At 39.0% G+C, this 21,733-nt stretch overlaps 1 protein-coding gene across 1 annotated transcript in view; it reads left to right on the top strand.

Annotated features, from left to right (window-relative positions):
- The window catches only part of IBTK (inhibitor of Bruton tyrosine kinase), a 98,184-nt gene extending 94,148 nt beyond the window's left edge, over nt 1-4,036 (top strand). The window contains exons 27-29 of the mRNA XM_037039264.1: nt 483-554; nt 975-1,107; nt 2,769-4,036. Of these exons, the coding sequence (XP_036895159.1) occupies nt 483-554; nt 975-1,107; nt 2,769-2,900 (337 nt within the window). The 3' untranslated portion in view covers nt 2,901-4,036. The remainder of the gene's footprint in view (nt 1-482; nt 555-974; nt 1,108-2,768) is intronic.
- Nucleotides 4,037-21,733: the final 17,697 nt, after the last annotated feature.

Below are 21,733 nucleotides of genomic sequence, written 5' to 3' on the forward strand. Positions count from 1 at the left end.
TATAATGAAACCAATTTTACTATAGGCTGATTGATAAAAGTAAGAGTTAAGTTCTTACAATATCTAATCAATGATGTTATAATTAAATGACATTGAATAAAATAATGTTATTCTAGGCCCTGTTGTATTTTGAGACTTAGTGCTATTGTCACTTTTTAGTCATAAAATATCAATGTGAAAGATCTCACAAAGTTGTCTGTATTTCTTAATGTATGTCTGATTACAAGAAATGGCTATATGAATATTAGTTTTAAAATTAGGCCATTTCTTGCAGCATCTTCCCTTACAGTATTTTATATAGAAAATTGTTTAAGTACCTGTAGGTTTTTTTCTTTGCTTATAATTTTAAAGGTAAGTCTGAATACATACATTAATTTGTCCCTGAGTCAGGGAATTACAGTCCTTCCTCTGTATTTCTACAAAAAGTAATTTTACTAATGTCTCTAGAAGCTGTAAACTTCAGTTTGGCATTTGTTTTGCAGATGCTCTACTCAAGGCACCCGCGGACCTGAAGGCAACCACGTTTCAGATGCACCACTTCTAGACAGCCACAAGTAAGGTTCATTGATTAGCTTTGGGGCCTCCACAGGTAGGCTGTTGCTTAGCGCTGAAAGAGAATATTAAGAAATTGGGAATAGTATGGTACTGAATAGAGTGTTTTATCTGAATACTGTCTGCTCCAAACTTTGAGTTACCTTTGTATAGGCGCAATATAACAACAATATTGCATCTGCCCCATCTCACTTTTTAGGTGTTTTCTGAAATTTTCTCTATAGCACTGATCCAAGTAAAATGTTAGTTCTTTTTTTCTGTTTCTTACTTTATTATTCTGTAAATGGAATGCAAAAGCTCTCAGGTTCTTTATGTTGTAGGTGAAAAATGTAACACTGTTTAAGAGTATTTCAGAGGAGATAATTGGATGAAAAATTGGGGAAGATGAATGAAAACTCATCATGTTATTATTATTCTCTCAGTCCCTGGTTATCTTCTTCCCTGGCTGCTCCTCCTGGGGTAGCCCCCGTCACTTTCGCATCCATTGTAGAAGAGGAACTGCAGCAGGAAGCAGCACTTATCAGGAGTCGAGAAAAGCCCTTGGCTTTGATCCAGGTAAAGACCATGCCTATGCAGGTTTAATTTTGGGAAGACCTACACTATTTTTATCCTTACATCTTAAGAAAATTATGTTGGTTCACTTTGTGTAGGTGCATATAGTTATCAGATTAAATATATAAGTAAACTGAAATTCAACAATTTGAGTATTAATTGACATATTCAGGATAACTAATTTCGAACTAATAAATTGTGGTAAAGCTGCCCTGGCTGGTGTATCTCAGTGGATTGAGCACGGGCCTGCTAACCAGAGGGTCACGGTTCAATTCCCAGTCAGGGCACATGCCTGGGTTGCAGGCCAGTTCCCAGCAAGGGATGCACGAGAGGCAACCATACATTGATATTTCTCTCCCTCTCTCCTTCCCTTCTCCTCTAAAGATAAATAAATAAAATTAAATTGTGATAAAGCTAATATTTTTAGCACTGGTGATTCTTTGAACTGTTTTAAAAGTGACATGTAGAGAACTTGGCATTATCTAGCATATTGCACATTCCCCAGAAGTTCAGTGAGCATCGTTAAGAGTTCTTAAAGCAACATACACCAATTCTGGCTTACTTAAGGAAAAAGAAATTTTTTTAAAGATTTTATTCATTTATCTTTAGAGGAGAAAGGAAGGAGAGAAGGAGAGAAATATCAATGTATGGTTGCCTCTCGTGTGTCCCCCACTGGGTACTGGCCTGCAACCCAGGCATTTGCCCTGACTGGGAACCGAACCACAATCATCTGGTTCACAGGCCCGTGAAGGAAAAAGAAATTTATTTGAGGATAGTTTGTAGAAACTATTCAGCTTGTAGAATCTATTTATTAATATCCTACAGACTTCCCTGGCTGGTATAGCTCAGTGGATTGAGTGCTGGCCTGCAAAACAAAGGATCGTGGTTTGATTCCCAGTCGGGACACATGACTGGGTTGCAGGCTAGTTCCCAGCATTGGACACATGAGAGGCAACCGTACATTGATGTTTCTCTCCCTCTCTCCTTCCCTTCCCCTCTAAAGATAATAAAGAAATAAAATCTTTAAAAAAAAAGATTCTACAGACTGCCCTGACTGGTGTGGCTCAATGGATTGAGTGCTGGCCTTTGAACAAAGGGTTGCTGGCTTGATTCCCGGTCAAAGGCACATGCCTGGGTTGCAGCTGATCAATGTATCTCTTGCACATCTCCCTCACTTCCTCCCTCCCTTCTCCATCTACAAATAAATAAATAAATCTTCAACTCTTAAAAAAAGAGTTGTTGCTTAAAAAAAAAAAAAAAGATTTCACAAACTTCACCTGAAAGACCAGAAAGCCAGGCTTGGAAACAAAGACCCATTGTTGCCCTAAAAACCTTACAAGCAAGAGTTGAAGACCTGTACAGTAATAGAAATTAATCTCACAGAATGAAGGTATTGGAATGAATGGATTCCAACTGCTGTTTTCAGTTTCTTTTTTTCTTCTACTCAAAATTAAAATTCAAGGAAAGGTGGGTATCTGATTATCCTAGCTCAGGCCTCAAGCCTTCTTGCCAGGGGAATAGTAGGATACCTAATTTAATTCCACTATGTTATATCCATAGAAAGCAGGAGTTCCACAGTGGAAATTGGAAAGGTATTATAATCCTGCATAGTTGATAATTAAGAGTAAAGCAAATCTTCCTTTTTTCCCCTTCCCTCTTTTCAGATTGAGGAGCATGCAATACAGGAGTTACTGGTTTTCTATGAGGCCTTTGGCAACCCTGATGAGTTTGTCATTGTTGACAGGACACCTCAGGGACCCCTGGCAGTACCTACGTGGAATAAGCATGGATGCTAGTTTGCTGTGGAATTGAGATGCATTTTTCATAAGTCGTGATTGTTACAAGAAAAGCTATGGAAAAGAATTTTAAAAATCTAGTAACATCATTCTAGATAAACTAAGAAAGATCTAATTTCTGTATTACAGTTTCAGCATATAATATTTGTATGATTAAAAAGAAATTACTTAGAATCGTGATTTTAGTAATTTTATGTAAAAGTGTGTGAGAGGAAAAACTAGATTAAGTTTAAATCATTTCTTCTGAATAGGTCTGAAAAGAAAATGGGAGCGATTAAGCATAGAACTTAAAAGTGGTACAAAAAAAACTTTCCATTTGAAAATTTGGGATAAATAATTTAGAAGATTATTGCCAAATATCTGTTGTCACTTTTTTTGATAAAACGTTGATGAGCTTAAAGTAGTAATATTAGCCATTACCTTTGATCCATTAATGGCCAAAGTTTTGTGTTTACTATGGTAGTTGTGTTTCATTCTTGTGTCTTTTTTTAATCAAGCTATGAATGTCCTAGTCTGTTTAAAGCTTGAGCTGCTCAAATGCTATATTATTTCAGCTGGGATAGTATATTCTGTATTTTGCATTTAACTGTTGAGTACAGTGCAAAGGAAATATGAACACTTCTGAAAAATCTCAGTCCATGATAATAGTTCCTTTATAAGATTTGGAGTCATTTTGGGTTGTTTCTTGGTGGGGAGAGGAGACCTTATAAAAGTCTAATTGTGACAGAATCTGTTTTCTAACGTGTTGAAATTTTCTGAAACAAATGCTTAATTGTACATTGCAAGAACAAAATAATTTAGAAGAAGGTTGGTTTATAGTTAATAATATTATGTAATCAGAAATTCTCTGCGACTGGATTATATGAGTAGTCATAAACATTATTTGTTTTATGTACAGTATGCTGTTTGGTTTATTTTTGAGTAGTTAAATTTCTTTTAAATGTCACATCTGTGCTCCACTACCTAGACAGATTGACATGGTCGGTGTTCTAGTTTCTAGGACATCAGCCGAGGGGAACGTACAGGAAATTCAGATGATGGGAATGTGGCTGCAACTAACTCCATGATCGAGGTTTAGCTCCACCTGAAAGAAGCAAACTTGTAAGCAAATGTGCAATAAAAAACTTTGATCACTGCTGTGTGTCTGATATCTTGTACTTATGGACATCTATTATAGGAGGAATTACTAATTATTTTATTAGTAATTAGTAAGAAAGGACACCTCTTAATTATTAGTAATTAGTAGTTAACTAATTATTCATGTTTTAAGTGAATGCTGTATGTATTCCTTGACCACTTAAAGAGGGGAGTTGTCCTAAAATGCACCTGTGAAAGGTTTTATATTATGTGTTTGAGTAAATTGAGAAGAAATTAATTTTGTTTTATTGATGTTGCAGTAAAGGGGCCTTCTGAGTAATTTATTTGAAGCCTTGACTCTTACATGTATATTGGCATACGGAACACTTAGAGATGCAGTGAAGTGATGATGATTTTCATGGGGTACTTCGTGCTGCCTGTGAGCCACCCTAAAGGGCCTTTGTTGGGTGCAGTTGGAAGGAGGGACCATGGCTGACTGAATCTGTGGGGCCTCAGGCCTTAACAAATCTTAATCCGCAGTTATATTTTATGGCCTATTTTATATAGTGAGGTATTCTATTACATTTCCTTTCAAAAGAGTTACTTTGCTAGTGAAATGAAAGATAAGCACTGCTAGAAAGCATTAATTCATAAGCAGTCCCATGAAGATAGCAACCTGATGCCACTACAGAACCCAGGAAAGTGGTGGTGGTGTCCTCTGTGACGTGATTCTGCCTGCAGTTACTACGGTAGTTCACCTTTAACCCCATGACTCTACGAGAGACTTCATAGAATTGAAGAAAACTAGCAGTGGGCAACCTAGAGGGTCAGTGGGAAGGAGGAGACAGGTCTTTAAGATTAAGCAAAACAATCATAGAATTCTTTAACCTGGGATGATAGGTTGGGAGTTGGGGGTAGGGAATAGGTGTCAGATCAGAATATGCTTAAAATTTGCAAAACCAAGTCTATCAGTGAGGTAAATTCAGATTTGTTGACAAAATTTAAGATTCAGGACTTCTTTTAAAGTTCTAAAGAAGTGGCTTTTTAAATAAATGGTAAGATAATTCTACTTTACATAGGAACAGCAGTAGATACAGTTCGTTGAGAAAGGTGTAGCTGGTTAATAGTTGGGTTGGTTCTGTAACTCTTGGAGGCTGGGGTAAGTGTGTTTGTTCATGATAAGGGAGTTGATAGCTGTTTCATAAAATTTTAGATCTGAAGAAGCCTTACAGATTATCTTTGCGTATCCCTTTCATTTTATAAATTGAAGAAAGTGACTAATGAGACAGGTCTTCGGTCTTTTGTCTGGTTCCCCTACCTATAGTGACACCAGAATGCCTCTTAGAAATTGAATTGCCTATAGAAATTGGGCCAAGACTGAGAAAATATATTTTTTTAAAAGCTCTTAGTAAAAATAAATGTAACCCAGAAGCTTCCAGAATTAGCAGTCTAGAGATGCTTTCAGAAGAAACTGCAACAATCTTCCACCAAGGAGTTGGGGACAGGTGATTCAAGATGCCCGGACAACCTGGTCTTTTACCTGCACACATGACTGTCAAACTCTCTCTGCCCTTAACCTATTTCATTTTCATATATGTGACTACTGGCTAGCATTTTATTTGTGTCAAAACTGAATTCCTGCCATCCTCAAACTCTGATTTTTTTTAAATTTATTATCTCTTAGTCTGTTATTTTTCCAAATCATTCTGGCTGAACTTTTCAATTCTTTATCTCTTTCCCTATTTTGTGTGTATCTATATATATTTTTTGTCTGCATTTTAATCTTTTCCATTTCATTCTTATTACTATTACTGTGTTTTATGTCCTGCATTATTTTCGGGAGTTCTCAAATGTTTTGGTCTCAGTACCCCTTTATACTGATAAAAGTTATTGAGGTCCCGAAAGAACTTTGTATGGATTACATGCATCCATACTTAATGTACTCAAAATTAGAACAAACTTTAAATATTTAATTCATATAAAAATAATAAACCATTGAATGCTAACAAAATTGTAACATTTTAATGAAAATATAGCTATTTTACAAAACCTAATAGCAAGAAGAATGGGATTGTTTTATTACACAGAAAAATTACTTCAGGTCTTTACTGCCTGGTGTAATAGAGGACTCCTAGATTCTTGTATCTGCCTCTGCATTCGTTCTCTTTTGATATCACATGTCTTACAGCATATGAAAACTTGAAAAACTGAGGTCAGAAAAGCCAAATAATGTGTTGTGAAAACAACTTTGATCTCACCAGCTCATGAAAAGTTGACTTGGTTGAGAATCATTGCATTAGCCCCTTAATTTCTGCTACCCTTTTCTCCATCTTCTGCCCCCTCCAACTGGTCCAGTCCATTAAGCTCATTACCTCCCCAAACTAATAGCCCCAAAGTATATGGCTTGTCTTTTCCCTGCTCTGAAAACATAAATTACTTCTCTAAACTTTAAGTTCATATATCTTCAGCTTGGCCTTCAAGAGATTTTTTTTCATCTGTACATGTAGTGGTCAAGTTAATCCTGATGACCTCTTTCTCCAAAATAGGCTTCAAGCTTTCCTCACGCAAATATCTACTTTTTTTTTCTCTGCACCTATTGGAATTTTATTTATTCCTTACTAAGACAACCCAAATTCTATTTCCTTTTTAAAGTTTTTCTTTTTCTCATATCCCTTCAAAAATAAAAACAGCATACATAGCTTGATTGTTATTTCCTCTTAACACTTTATACCTTTCAGAGTCCTTGTCAAGTTCTGCCATTATTTTTACTTTTCTGTTAGTCACGGAATGACTTGTATTTTGAAGGTATGGACTAAGCATTCTTTTTTATTCTTGTATGTGTGTATTTAAATTTTTTAAATCTTAAACCATAACACATAAATGCACAAGAAAAAAATTCAACTCAGTGATTTAACAGTAGATCAATAAGCGGACCATTCACAGCATTGCAAAATGAGATGCTTATTTTGATTTTCTGATACTTCATTGAGGATTTCTGCTATGATGCATGAGGGATACTGGTCTGTGGTTTGCTTTCTTTTTCTGACTTTGAAATCAGCATAATAATGACCGCATAGAGTGAGTTGAGAAATCCTCCCATCTGTACTTTCTGGAAGTGTTTATAAGTGATTGATATTATTTCTTACTTAAATATTTGATAGTGAAGCCATCTGGGTATGTTTTTTTTTTCAATTACCACTGACATACAATGTTAGTTTTAGTTGTACAACATAATGGTGAGACATTTATATAACTTACTGAAGTGACCACTCTGATAAATCTAGTACCCACCTGACACCTGTATGGATTTTTCTTTACGGAAAGATTTTTAATTAGTCAATTTCTGTTTCTTTACATGATACAGGTCTAGTGAGTTTTCTGTGTTCTGAATATTTTTTTTTATATTCTTGAGTCAGTTTTAATAATTTGTCTCTAGGAATTTTTCCATTTCACTTAAGTTATTTAATTTATTGGCATAAAGTTGTTCATAGTATTTTCCTATCCTTTTAATTTTTGTAAAATTGTTAGTGAGATCCCCTTTTCACTCTTTATTTTGGTGATCTTTGTTTTCTTTTCTTTCCCCTCGATCTTATCAGTTTTACTGAGCTGTGCAGAGAAGCAACTTTGGTGTTACCTCTGATTTTTCCCTGTTGTTTTTCCTGTTCTCTTTTTCATTGGTTTCAACCTTCATCTTTATTCCTTTTTGTCCTGCTTCCTTTAGCTTTAATATACTGTTCTTTTTCTGGATGTTTTAGCTTAGATTTTTGATTTAAGATATTTCTTTATCCAGTTATGGGTGTTTAAAGCTTTAAGTTTACACTAAGCACTGCTTTGTCTGTATCCCATATTCCAGGTTTCTTACCTGTTCTGTTTTCATTTTCATTCAGTTGAAAATAGTTTCTAATTTCTTTTAGATTTCTTCTTTGAACCATGGATTATTTAAAAGTATATCACTTAACTTCAAAATATTTGGGAGTTTAGTCCCAAATTCTTGTGTTGATTTCTAATTTTGCTCAATTTGGAGGACTTAGTTTATATTGCTTTAATCCTTTACAATCCATTGCGATGTGTTTTATTGCCTAACCGTGGGCTACCCTGCAGCTTGTGCCATGTGTCAGTGAGAAAAATAGGAATGTATTGACATCAGCCTCCTAAGAAATAGTAGCTTATAGGACTTTATATACAAATCCCTATATTGAGGACACCAATTTGTTACCTAAACAAAGGACAAGAGTAGATGCTGAAGAACAGAAGAAGTAGGCCTGTGCTGATTATCTTCTGTGTGCGCCTCAGATCCACTCTCTGTTCTTCCCACCACTACGGCTCATAGTTTGAACTTCAGGATGTAATCAACCCGCTTATTGTCCCTGTGGCTTCTTGTTCCTTTAGCCGGTTTGGAGCACTAGCCCCACATTGGCACATTGACAGGAGGAAAGAGAAAGATTTTTTTCCCTTTCAATTCCTACCCCTCCATGGTGTTGTTACTGGCTGCCCTCCGCTCACCGGAGGGCTATAGCTCCTCTCCACACGGCACTCTCTCCAGGTTCTGGTAACTGTTTTCCCTCACCCACATCACATCTAGGAATGGCAGAAGCGTTCCCATTGTTTCTAGCCTAGGTTACTGTAAGATCCATTACAGTTTTCCTAAACTCTGCCCACACTTCTTAAGAGTCCATTAATGATTTACCCAAGTTGAGAGCTGTCTTCTGCTGGGTCCTGATACAGAGATGATCCAACTATTGGAGAAAAAGTAGTGGAATGTAGAGGTTCTGGTTCAAGGATATTTTATCTACAAATTTGGCAGTAAACACGGAGATGCGTGAGGCAGAAAAAGGGTAGTTAGATGGGTAACTTCTTTTGTGTTTGAAAAGCGAAGGGTTATGTATCAAGAAAGCAGATAGTGAGAAGTCAATGCAAATAGAGATGCTGGGAATAGAGGGAATAATTGCAGAAGCGGGTGAAGATGGAATCAAGAGGATAAAGTAAACCTTGGTAAGGAGGGAAGTGCCATTTCTTCCAGACTTCGGGAAAGACACTGGAGACGTTATAGGTGTGTGATTCTCAGTTTGGCTTTTAGATCATTGGCAGCACCAATATCACTGAGAACTTGAGAAATGAACATGACTGGCTCTGCTGTCTGCTGAATCTGAACATCGGAGCGTGGGCCCCACAATATGTTTTTTAAACAAGCCGCCCAGGTGATGCTGGTGCAAGGCTAAGTTAAAAAACACCACAGTACTGAGGGCAGATATTCTGAGGTAAAAGAAAAGGGAGGCTGTTTTAGTCTTGATAATCTGGGTAGAGGTATTTTTTAACATTGTATTTACATCCTTTTTAATGACTCAAATGTGAATCGAAAAGAATTTTCTTTAATAACAAGTAGTAGATACATTTTTTTCAAGTTCTTTTTTTTCATTGTTGTTTAAGTACTGATGTCTCCGTTTCGCCCCCCTCTCCACCTGCTTATCCCACCCATCCTCAACTAGTGCGCTGTTGGTGGGAACGCAGACTGGTGCAGCCACTGTGGAAAACAGTGTGGAATTTCCCCAGAAAACTAAAAATGGAACTGCCCTTTGACCAGCAGTTCCACTGCTGGGATTATACCCTAAGAATCCGGAAACAGAAATTAAAAAGAACCTATGCACCCCAATGTTCATAGTAGCACAGTTTACAATAGCCAAGAGTTGGAAGCAACCTAAGTGCCCATTAGTAAATGACTGGATCAAAAAATTATGGTATATTTACACAGTAAAATACTACACAGTAAAAAGAAAAAAGGAGTTCTTACCCTTTGCAACAACCTGGATGGATCTGGAGAGCATTATACTAAGTGAAACAAGCCAGGAGGTGTAAGACAAATACCATATGATCTCACCGATAAGTGTAACCTAATCAACAAAACAGGCAAGCAAAATATAACCAGAGACATTGAAATAGAGAACAAACTAACAGTAACTAGAGGGGAGGGGGGAAAGGGATAATGGAAAATTGGGGAAGGGTCATCAAGGAACATGTGTAAAGGAAACAGATATTTTCCATACCACAGAAATGGCTGGTAGCTGGAAGAGAATGGAAAGACATACTTGGTATACTAAGTTTAAAAGCCTTAGTGTTTGTTACCAAAACCAGGGACTTTTCATTAATTGATAGCAAAAGGGAGATATTTATAAATTGCTTAATTTTTAAACCTCAAATATTTAGTAAGGTTTAAAATTTTTTGAAGCTACATTATGTGCCTTAAAATTTGTGTGTTCTAATTAGAACTTGCTGTTAAGAAAATAAAAGTTTTTTTCATAGATCAACCAGACAGGAAATCAACATGGAAACATTGGCCTTAAAACACATGTTATAGCAAAATAAAAACCCCCAAAATGCGTGTTAGGTCAGATGGAATTAAAAGATTAATGTGGAACATTTCATCCAAGAGCAGCAGAGTACACATTTAAGTGCACATGGAACAGTCTCTGGGACAGGTCACACATTAAACCACAAAACAAGTCCTAATAAATTTATGAATATTGAGGCCATTTCACGCATTTTTCCAACCCCCCTGGTGTGAATTAGAAATCAAATACAAGAAAAAAACTGGAAAATTCATATATATGGAAAAATTAAATAACATGCTTTCAAACAGCCAATGGGTCAAAGAACTCAAGAAGACATTAAAATTTACCTTGAAACAAATTTGAATGCAAATACTAAAATGGATGGAGTGCAGCAAAAGCAATTCTATGAGGGACAAATGCCGACATCAAAAAATAAGAAAAATCTCAATCTAACTTTATAATTCAAGGAAGTAGAAAAAGAACAGCAAAACCTAGAATTAGTAGAAAGAAGGAAATAAACAAGTAAATGCAATAGAGATTAAAATGCACTATAAAAATTCAATGAAATTAAGCTGTTTTTTAAAAGAAAATAAAAGACAAATCTTTAGCTAGACTTCCCAAGAAAAAAAGAACTCAAAATCGGAAATGAAAGACGTTAAACTGATCACAGAAGGATAAAGGGTCCTAAGAGACTACTGTGAGCAGTCACATGCTGACAAATTGGATGACCTAGAAGAAATGGACAAATTTCTAGAAATACACAACTTATAAAGACTGAATCATGAAGAGCTAGAAAATTTAAACAGATTGAGCATGGGTAAGGAGATTGAATCAGACTCAGAAATCTTCCAACATACAAAAGCCCAGGACCAGAGATGACTCACTGGTGAACTCTATCAAATATTCAAAGGGAAATACCAATTCTTCTCAAATTCTTCCAAAAAAATAGAAGGGGAGGGAACACTTCTAACTTACTTTATGAGGCCAGCATGACCCTGTTACCATAACCGGACAAGGACATCACAAGAAAAGAAATTTATAGACCAACATCCCTGATAAACATAGGTGCAAAAATCAACAATACATTAAAAGGACCATATTATACCATGATCAGGTGGGATTTGTTCTAGGGATGCAAGGATAGTTCAACAGATGCCAGTCAGTCACTGTGATATACCACATTAACCAAATGCAGGATAAACACCATGGGATACTTTTAACCCGCAGAAAAAGCATTTGAAAAATTCAACATCTATTTGTGATAAAACTCAACAAAGTGGATATCGAGGGAACATGCCTCAACATAAAGGCCACACACGACAAGCCTGCAGCTAACATACTCAGTGATGTTCCTTCCTGTTGCAGGTCACAAAGCATGACCTCACCTACCCTGTACTCAGTGTGTGTGTGCTCCTCCCCTGCGCCTCCCCCCCCTCCCCCCCCGTTGGCTGGACTGGGCCAGAGTTTCCTTACCTTGCAGGAATAAGTTCTGGAGATTGTTACAGCCTCGTGATAGGTGACAGTATAAATTTTGTGCTTAAAATTTGCCAGGAGGGTAGCAGAAGAAAAGTTTGGTTCATCAAGTGTATACATCAAATATATACAGTTTTTACATGTCAATCATAACTCTGAAGTGGTTTAAACAATAGATGAAGAAGAAACAGTTAAAAGCTGAAAGTGATGTCTTAGCAACTATTTTGACACAACTGTTTACCAGAGTTCGACTTCTAAGCTCTCAAAGTATTCGTTTTATAGTAATATAAAAAAAATTAACATTAGCTAACTAAGTTTAAAAATATAGTAAGTAGATACACAGCTTTATAGAAAAGAGGACCAAAGATAGTTCTCGCTCTGTACATTGATTTAGCTTGTGTTTGATGTTAAGATTTGCAACTGTATAAAACAAGCACCCTGAACTTCATAAACATATGAGAGCTCTAATGATTAAGCCCAGTTTTCTCCCCAAAATAAGGCTCAATTTTAAAAAATGTGCGAGTATAAAGCCTCTGTGCTGTAACTGTCAAGATATTTTATGGCAAAATCTGTGGTGGAATGTAACAAACATGTTACATATATTAAATCTTGTTTCATAGCCTTGAAAAAAGTAGTTTTTAGACTTGTTAAAAGTAAATTTTTGACTTCTGTAATTATGTATTATTGATAAGAGACAAGTAAATTATGGTTTCTGATAAATTACCAATGTATACCATATAGTTAGAGCAGTAGATAAACAAATTAGAATAAACCCTTTTCTAATAAACATATTAATTGCTGGCTCATCCTATACGGACTGTCAGTCAGTAAAGAACATAAATCGAAAGCAGGAAGTTAACAAAGTATATTAATATTTATGAAGGTCTGGGATTGATTTCTATTAAAGTTAAATATTTTTTAAATTGGTTTTAATTTTGTGTTTCATTTTGGAATCACTATTTTGAGGCTTGCATTTGGAGAACTTGTGAATTCTAAAGGTACTCCAGAGTTAGAAATCAGAGGTTTTTTAATGGGTTCTTGGGAGTTCACAAATCCAAACTGCCGTGGTTTAATGTGATGAAAGTCTCCAAATGAAGCACTGCCTTTCAGATTCATAAAAATTAGCATATTAGTTTAGAATGTTAAGATGTGAATTGTATCACAATTGTTAGTTTAAGAATTGAAAAGGTGCTCTGACTGGTAGCAAGTCATTTTCTCTCTCTGAACTCTTGGTTCACACCTATACATTAAGAATAATAATTCCTTTCTAATGAGAATTTTAGAGATTGCTAGTTGAAGTGAGAGGCATAGCTTACTATAAGCATTAAAAAATGCTTAGCAAAACAGCATTAGCTAGAGGAGCAGAGAGCACAAACACAGCCACCGTGTCTCCCCAGAAGAATGTAACGAGCCTAGAAAAACTGAGCAGCCTGCCACCAAATATGACTGTGAATGAAGCAATAGGAAAAATGTGAACTGCTTTGGTTCACGATTCTAATTTAATCCTATGATTAATTGATCCACTACTTATTAAACAGTATTTTCACATATATCTTGTTTAATCTTAATAAAAATTACTGAGCTGGTTTGTCTTTTTTTACATGTAATTTTACATATGAGAAAACTGAAGTTATAAAAACTTTCCCAACCTCTAACAACTTATCTGTGGGGCCTGTATTGAAACTGGTCTGCCTCAAAGTCCACGCTCTGTTTTTTCAATTAATTTATTGAAGTAGTTAAAAACTTCAACAGTATAAAAAGATGAAAAGTCACACCTCCTACTTCTACCCCGAGTGGATCCTCCTGGTTCCACTACAGGTGCCCCACGCTTTAATTAGATGAGTAGCCTTTTAGTTCTTTATGCAGATTCCAGCAAATATGAGTGTGTTTTTGACATGACATCAAAATCCATAAAAGAAAAAAATCAATAGATTAAAAAACTTAAGAAGATGAAAGACAAGCTACAGACAATATCTAGTATATATAAAATTATAAAAAGAACAATTATAAAATGAGCAAAAGACATAAACTGGTATTTCACCTTAGAAGAAGTATGGATGGCAAGTAAGCACATTAAACCATGTTCAACATCATTAACCATTAGAATAATGCTGATTAAAACCACAGTGAAATAATTTACAGCAACTAGAACAGCTCAAATGGAAAACAGTGATAACACCAAGCATTTGTGAAGAAGGCTGTGGAGTGACTGGGTCTCTCGTTTGCTGGTAGGAATAATGGCTCAGCCACTCTGGAAAGCAGTTTGGCAGTTTCTCATTACACTAAACAGGCATTAACCATATCACCCAGCAACTGCACTCTTGGGCATTTATCCTAGAGAAATGACAATTCAGTTTCACACAAGTTCCTAGAAGCTAAGTGTAAGAGCAAAATACTAGAAGCAACTTAAATCTCCTTTGCCCCAGATGTCCTACATTATGGGTAAATAATTCTGTCTTTGTGCCACCATTGACTCATGAGCTGGGGGATTGTATAACTTGTCTCTGAGACGGGGCAACAATCCCTCGCATCCCACTTTCTGCGGGACAAATTGGTACATCCATTCACAGAAAGGAAGTGAAACAAGCAACAAGCTGAATTCACCTCAAGGGTCTTATTTAATGAAAAAAATTAGTCTTGAAAGATTAGTCTTTCATTTACATAAGATTCTGCAAATGACAAAGTACAGAGATGGAGGACCGCATGGAGTCAGGGCACAGAGGGTGTTTGTTTGGGAGACCGTGACGCAGACACAAGGAGGCAACACGAAGGCAGTAACTTTAGTGGTGGTGATGGAACAGTTCTATGCCTCGACTGTAGTGCCTTTACATTTATACAGGGTGTAAAACTGCAAAGAACTACATGCACACACATGAATAGAGGTTTAAAAATGCTGAAAACCAAATAAGGTCTGTAGTCCAGTTAACAGTAATATACTAATGTCAGCTTCCTGGTTTTGATAGTGTATTGTGTCACTATATATTGTCCTGTAATTGTGATATACTGTTGCTATACTTTTGACATCGCCCATTGTAGAAGTTGATTGGCGTCTACAAGAGACTCTGTGCCATTTTCACAACTTCCTGTGAGTCTCTAATTTCAAACTAAAAAGTTTAAAAAGGAAGTGCATGTGGGATGGGCGAGATGATTGGCATAATCTGTCGGCTAAGTGGGTAGATGGTGGCACAGACAGAACCAGAGCTCTTGGAGCCAGCAAGCAAAAGCCATGATCCGGATGGTCTGCTCGTGTTTGGACACGATGACGGGACAGAACCATCAGGGCTCCATTTCTATTAACTCATGCTCAGGACGTAGCAGCCTGCCTTTGAGGGTGAAGAGTACTAGGCAGAGCAACCAACTGGCAAAAATTAAAGAGAAACTTCAGCAAAGACCCAGTCCTGAAAAGGAGGCCAAGGTGGAGAAAGGAATGAGCAGCCTGGGAATCGGGCAGCAGGGGGAATCAGCCTTGGTCCTGTGCCGCCACTGTGACTCAGCCCCAGATCCCAGAGTGTGGGGTTCAGAGGCAGGTAAAAGGCAGAGACTCTCGGGAGAGCTCTGGAAGCAGGATGGACGGAGCTCACAGAGGATTTACGGGTGGGGGGGGTAGAGGAAGCAGACACTGGCACTCAAACAAGGGCCGAAGGACAGAAAACAAGAGCTTTCCTTTTCTAAGTAATCCTGAATTTTACCTCCTTCCCTTTACCATTGCACTCCTTACATGTTTTCAATTATGAAGTGACTGCAAAATACTTCTCTTTATAGAATTAAATACTGATTTATAAGAATTATTAAGGTTATACTTCGATGGAATCAAACCTCATATGGTAACCAAAGTCTCTATTTCTTTGTGTGTGGGGCGGGGAAGGTGGTTCTGAATAGCAATGTGCTTTATGGACATGGTCCTTGCTTTTTTTCTTTGAACAAGAAAGACAAATTTTAAAAATAATCTCAATGTAATCCCCCCCAAAAAACTATGTCAATACATTGAAGAAATTGGGTTTAAAAACCTCCCTGACCAAGTAGTTCTCCTGCTCACTCTCCAAGATAGTAAAAAGGCAAGTTACTTTCTCTTTCACTCCGTCCCTGCACCCCAGGGTGCTGAGATAGACTGGGGGGAGTTCTGAGTTCCTGTTGATTGTGAATGGCCACGTGAGTCCATGCTGGTCATTCTATCCCAAGCTCCTGCCTTTCCATCCCATCCTTGAGAAGAATGTTTTGTGTAGAACTCACTCCATGGCCCTGCAGTGGTCCCAGCTCCAGGCTCTTGATGTCCACGTATGGCTGTGGCTCAGTTTCAGTTTGAATGTTAGAATTGTCAGGTCCTGGCCGCATATTTCAACTGCTTTCTTAGGACCTAATTTGATTTCTAGAGATATTCAGAATGCCTGGCTTTGCACAGAGCACATTTTAAGAATCAGTTTGATAGTCAAGTATTCCACCCAGAGGAGAGGCCTGTTTTCATTGGCCACTGAATAAACAGTGCTTCAAAATCTTGGATTAGTGTGGGATACTATTTAAATATAGTTAGAATACTTGGAATAACAAAAACAGAAGACGTTGTGAATAAGAGTCTTAGTGATAAATGCAGTTGCTCAATTGCCCTTATAACTTTTAAATCTGGCATTTATTTCACACAGATTTTTCCATTAAACTTAATTCCAAGTGCTACCAAACATCACAATGGCTATATTTTAACAGTGACAGAAGTGGCTATAAAGGCCAGGATTTCAACTAGCAGAAGTTTTAAGCACTAATTGAACAGGAAGATGGTTCTGAATTTAGTTTCACACTTTGAATGAGTGTGTTGCGTGAAAGCAGGAAGTGATGCTTCAGCAGGAAGCCAGGCTGGTGCCCCACAGGCTGGGAATGAGTTCAGAGATGCTGAGCCCCAGCTGCTGGGTGACACCACCGTCAGCTTGCTGGTGCCCCGTGCCCTCCCTGACTACGATTGCAGCCTTCCGGTAAGAATCTGGTTCACCGCTTTCCTATCTCACTGGGCTGCCATCAAAGTCAGTTAAATACACATACTCACAAACGCACAAAGCTGTTTGGGCCTCTCTAACATAAGTAGGACTTCACTTCGTTTTCCATTCTAAATTGGGCTCTTCTTGTGAAAGTAGGACCTGTACTTCGGGGCCCAGGCCTTCAGGAACAGCTCACAGTACGTTGTCGATGGCCATGAAGTTTCCCAGATTCCTCTAGAAAGCACGGCCCAGCCTAGGCCAGGAGTCCTGGAAACCCTGAGGGGATGGCCAGTGTTGTGAACCGCTCTCATTGGGACCAAAGCGATTTCCTATCACAACAGGAGAGATCTGCAGATATTTTTTATTAGAAAAGGAATATGGCTAAGTGTCGTATCTAGTTTTATATTTCATTCTGAGTCTTAGTTTCATGACTTTTATCTACAAAGCATCTGTTATACTTCCAAAAAAGATTTGAGTGACTGAGTGTGTATTGTCAAGCTCTGCTAATTGCTTCATGTTTTAATCAGAGAAAACACGGATTCTGTGTGCATTCTGAACATCCACAGGGAGTCTATCACACTTTGTTCTGAGCACTGCGTAGCCAAGCAGGGAGTGGACTGGCCTTCCTTAAGACACCTTTGACCAGATAACTTTTATTTTAGGGTGACTGCCACCACCCACCATCCATAGTACGGTTGCCATCAATAGCCTCATTTGTAGTCTGGAGTCAATGTCAAACATTTGGCTTGATAACATCGCAATGTTATCTTTGTCACTGCAGAGGTCGTTAAATTCTGTAGATGGCTCTGCAATGGATTCACAAAGCAGTATGGCAAGTGATCCTAACAGCAATGAGTAATCACCAGTACCTACCGGTACACACTAGGTTGCGGTAATGGCTTGACTTTTCAGCGCATGCCCTCCCAGTGGCAAATCCCAGATGAAAAAATGTGTGTGAGAATCAGGTGTTTCAGCCATAGCTCCGATGGATGAAACCTATGTAGAACACAAAGATGGTTAAGCTCTTAGCTGTGGCAGTGAGGATGGCAGGAAGTTTTCCTGGCCTTAATCGAGACCAGAAGCATCGATAATGTGGCTTAAGAAGATGCTCTGACACCTGAAGTGGTGTATGATGTGGGACTTTACAACTTCCCATGAAAAACCACTTTCTTCCCCGGTGGCTTAATGCCAATCCCTAACAATGCCAAGTGGGAACTTTCAGCTACATTATTAACTGTTAGAGCCCTGTAATCTCACAGTGTGTGGTGGCCACAGCAGCTTTGGCAAGAGTCCTGGATAGAAAACCCTGGGAACAAGGGACCAGCCTACACAGGTGGTTGACACTCCCTGATGGAGTATGCAGAAGATGCAATGCCTTGCGTGGTGAACAGCCAAAGACTTCCCAGTTCTCACTGAACCATCCTGCCAAGGGCTCATGGTACTCTGCCTGCCTGCGCACCTTAAGGCAGGGCCATAGAAGCCTGTGCTTAGATGCTCTTTCTGACCATGTTACAGAGATTAGGTGACTCAGACAAAACAAGGCTTGTGAAGCCTTTCTAGCACTTGACAGTTACGAGCCCTGCCACAAATCAGGTAGAATCCTAGGCATCTTTCCTGGCCCTCTTGGCATAGCATCTGGTTCTTTGGCCGAATCATCCCAGGCCAGGTGAAGCACCACAGTGAGAAGTAGCATCGTCGCAGTGCAAAACAGAGAAATGAGATGAGCTAAAGATGTGTCCTTGTGATGGGGTTGTAATCACCAGAGATGTGAGCGAAACCCCGCAAACCACAAGGACATGAACATCCACATACTGATAGTGCTTTTCAATTGCATCAGCAAACCTCAGAAGGTTTTACAACTTGATTTAATATTCAAGCGTAGACTAGGAGAGACTCAATCAGACTATGTAAACTTTCCCATGGGATCTTGAATCTGCGTGTTGAACATTTTCTGTTGGGTTTTTAGCTATGTAGGGCATGTGAGCTTATTTACACTCCAGCACAGCGAGGAGCAGGGTATGGCTACAGTTCTCTTGGATCCTGTAAAGCTGGGACTCCGTGGGAACATTTATAATATCACATTTTTGGTCTCTGTTTTCCTAGAGGGTGACTGAGGGAGGCGATGGTCCCTCTGGGGCTTTCGCATGAGTCAGTGAGCTCCGCTGCTTATGAGCTGTCAGTGGGCACCCTCCCTCCCCTGCCCTGCCATGGGAAGGTCACCTTTATCCTGAATTCCTTCTTCTGTTCTGAAATTTCTTCCCTAAAAGAGGAAGGGGTGTGTGTGTGTGTGTGTGCACGCGCACGCGTGCAAAAGGAGGTGGAAGAATAGGGGATTTATATGCTTCAAATTCTCTTCCATTTTACAGGGCTCTCACATGCTCTTTCCTGGACTGAAACATCCTGTGAGAAACAGGTTTCCTTGGCGTCTGAAATGACAGGAGTTGTTTAAACTTAGCACTGGGAAGGGAATGCTGCTTCTCGGTAACACACATTTAAAATGATTCCAAATGTTTTACTGGATGCCAGCTGTGAAGCCTTCTGGATAAATCATCTCACATCACACACTTGAGAGCATTTAGGACAGATGTATCTGCAGGCCACAGAGATCCGTAGCTGAATACAAGCAGCCACCACAGAACTACCAGCCCGAAGGGAGCCCTCAGCACACCTATTACAGCACCGCCACCCGCAGCTCCTCATCCCTGCGGCTCAGTGGCGGTTGGGCAGGACAAAGACTCACCCACTCTGCCGTGGGGACTGAGTTTCTCAGGGTGCACTACCTCGTCACTTGCCTATATTTTCCTGGGACCTGGTGAATCACCTTCTGTACCATCTTATATTGTGTGACTCATTTCAGACTGCTTTCTGCCCACTCTCAGCCGGGTCATGTTTACATGAATCACAACCCTCTCTTCCTAGAAACAACACGTTGCTTCACTAGAGCCTAATGCATAAACAGCCGGAGCCAAACACAGAAACTGCCTTCCTGTGGGTGAATCTGGGTGAATCTGCCCACGCCTCTCCTGGGCTNGTGCACTACCTCGTCACTTGCCTATATTTTCCTGGGACCTGGTGAATCACCTTCTGTACCATCTTATATTGTGTGACTCATTTCAGACTGCTTTCTGCCCACTCTCAGCCGGGTCATGTTTACATGAATCACAACCCTCTCTTCCTAGAAACAACACGCTGCTTCACTAGAGCCTAATGCGTAAACAGCCGGAGCCAAACACAGAAACTGCCTTCCTGTGGGTGAATCTGGGTGAATCTGCCCACGCCTCTCCTGGGCTTATTTTAAGACCATCATTTGAATATGATGACGACGCAGATGTGTATCAAATTCAGAATGTGAAATCAACATCTGCTTAAAGAAGTTTCAGAACAAATGTGGCAGGTGGTCTCTCCCACTTTCTAGTAGCCCCTTCCTGACCCCTCTTCCTTTTTCCTTTTCTCCATGTGCATTTTAGAGGAAAAAAATATATATATACATATATATATATATATGTATATATATTTCTCCTTGCATGCCCTTTCTAATTTATGACAGTTTTTCCAGAAGAAGTATTATTAGTTGAATCAGAAAAATAAGTCTGTTCAGTTTACCTATACTTGATAAACTTAATATTCTCTGGAGATTTGGTGTTTTTCTGAATATTAAAGAAGTTAATAGCAATCACTGTTTCCAGGAAGCACCAGGAAGACAATGCAGAAAGGGTGGGAGGCATCTGGGTCAGGTGCTCAGGGCAGGCTTGTCTGCCTCCCTGGTCCCATTCAACCCCTACGGGCCAGCGCACTGTGGCCCTGGGGCAAATGTTAAATCTTGGCAGAACAAAGGAAATCTTTTCCCAGTTGTTTTACTTAATTGCCTCTTCTTCTTCTTCTTTTTTTTTATTTTCAGGACACATTTTAAATTTATCCAAGGGTAAGAGTCAGCTTCTTCTGGATTAGGAAATTATTTTGTAAAATAATTTGCTGGGTTAGGACATGAAATACTTCACTCCGAGGTGAGCTCAGGACCTTGAGGTGTGCTCAAGGTTCAAATGCCTCGAAAGTTTAGGTTCTGAAGAAAACGTGACAGGAAACAGCTGTATCCGCACTAGGCAGTGACCCATGTAATCTGTGCACGAGGCCCCAGGAACAGAGAAGGCTGCTTCTCACAGACCGCTCCTGACCCAGCCGGCACTGGCTCCCAGCCACACAGCCGCCCCACAGCTGCAGCCCAGAGCACGTTAGACATGGCATGCTTTTGTTATGTGTTTTAAATTAGCTTAGTCAAGCTATAAATATTTTTGGTAATTCTGAAAAATGAAGTATTTCTAAGGCAGAAGACTGGGTTATGCAATACAAATTAACTTCTTGTGGAGGTGGGGTCTGGAAAACAGAATGGAAATGTCCAACATTTATATGTATTTGTCAAAATATATGTATTTATCTCCAAGTTTGCTTGAGGATTTCCCACTTACTTCAGGTGTGAGATTCACACTCCGGCCTGTGGATTCCAGTCACCTCCACTGAATGCCAACTTCAGCCCCACACGAGTGTCCACCCCTCCTGGTGCACGCCTTCTCAGGTACCGCTTCTGAACTGATTGGTTTTACCTCGCTTTCCCTGACTGCAATAATTTCTGTCTTCCTCTATGCCATGCCTGGTGTCTCCATTTCCCTTGTTAATACCAGTGGAGATGCTCTTATCCTAAGAACCTTCTCTAAAGAAATTTAAACAATTTCTAATCACTTATAATCACCTCTCCTCTTTTGATTCTATAAGCAACAATGTTTATACTAATATATACAGTAGATTCTGTCATTCTCTGGTGATACATTCTGATGGTCCTTGGAACAGGAAAATGTTCCAAATACCATCCGGTATTAGAATGAGGATAATGTTCCAGAGGGTAGAAACAAGAGGCCACATACACAGCTTTTTCATCTTTTGATTGTCTCTTGTCTCTTTCTTCCTCTTTCTCCTTCTTCTACTGCTTCGTAGTGTGAAA

Source organism: Sturnira hondurensis, unplaced genomic scaffold (genome assembly GCF_014824575.4).
Source record: "Sturnira hondurensis isolate 20B ecotype Veracruz unplaced genomic scaffold, ASM1482457v3 Scaffold0025370, whole genome shotgun sequence".
NCBI classification, from domain to species: domain Eukaryota; kingdom Metazoa; phylum Chordata; class Mammalia; order Chiroptera; family Phyllostomidae; genus Sturnira; species Sturnira hondurensis.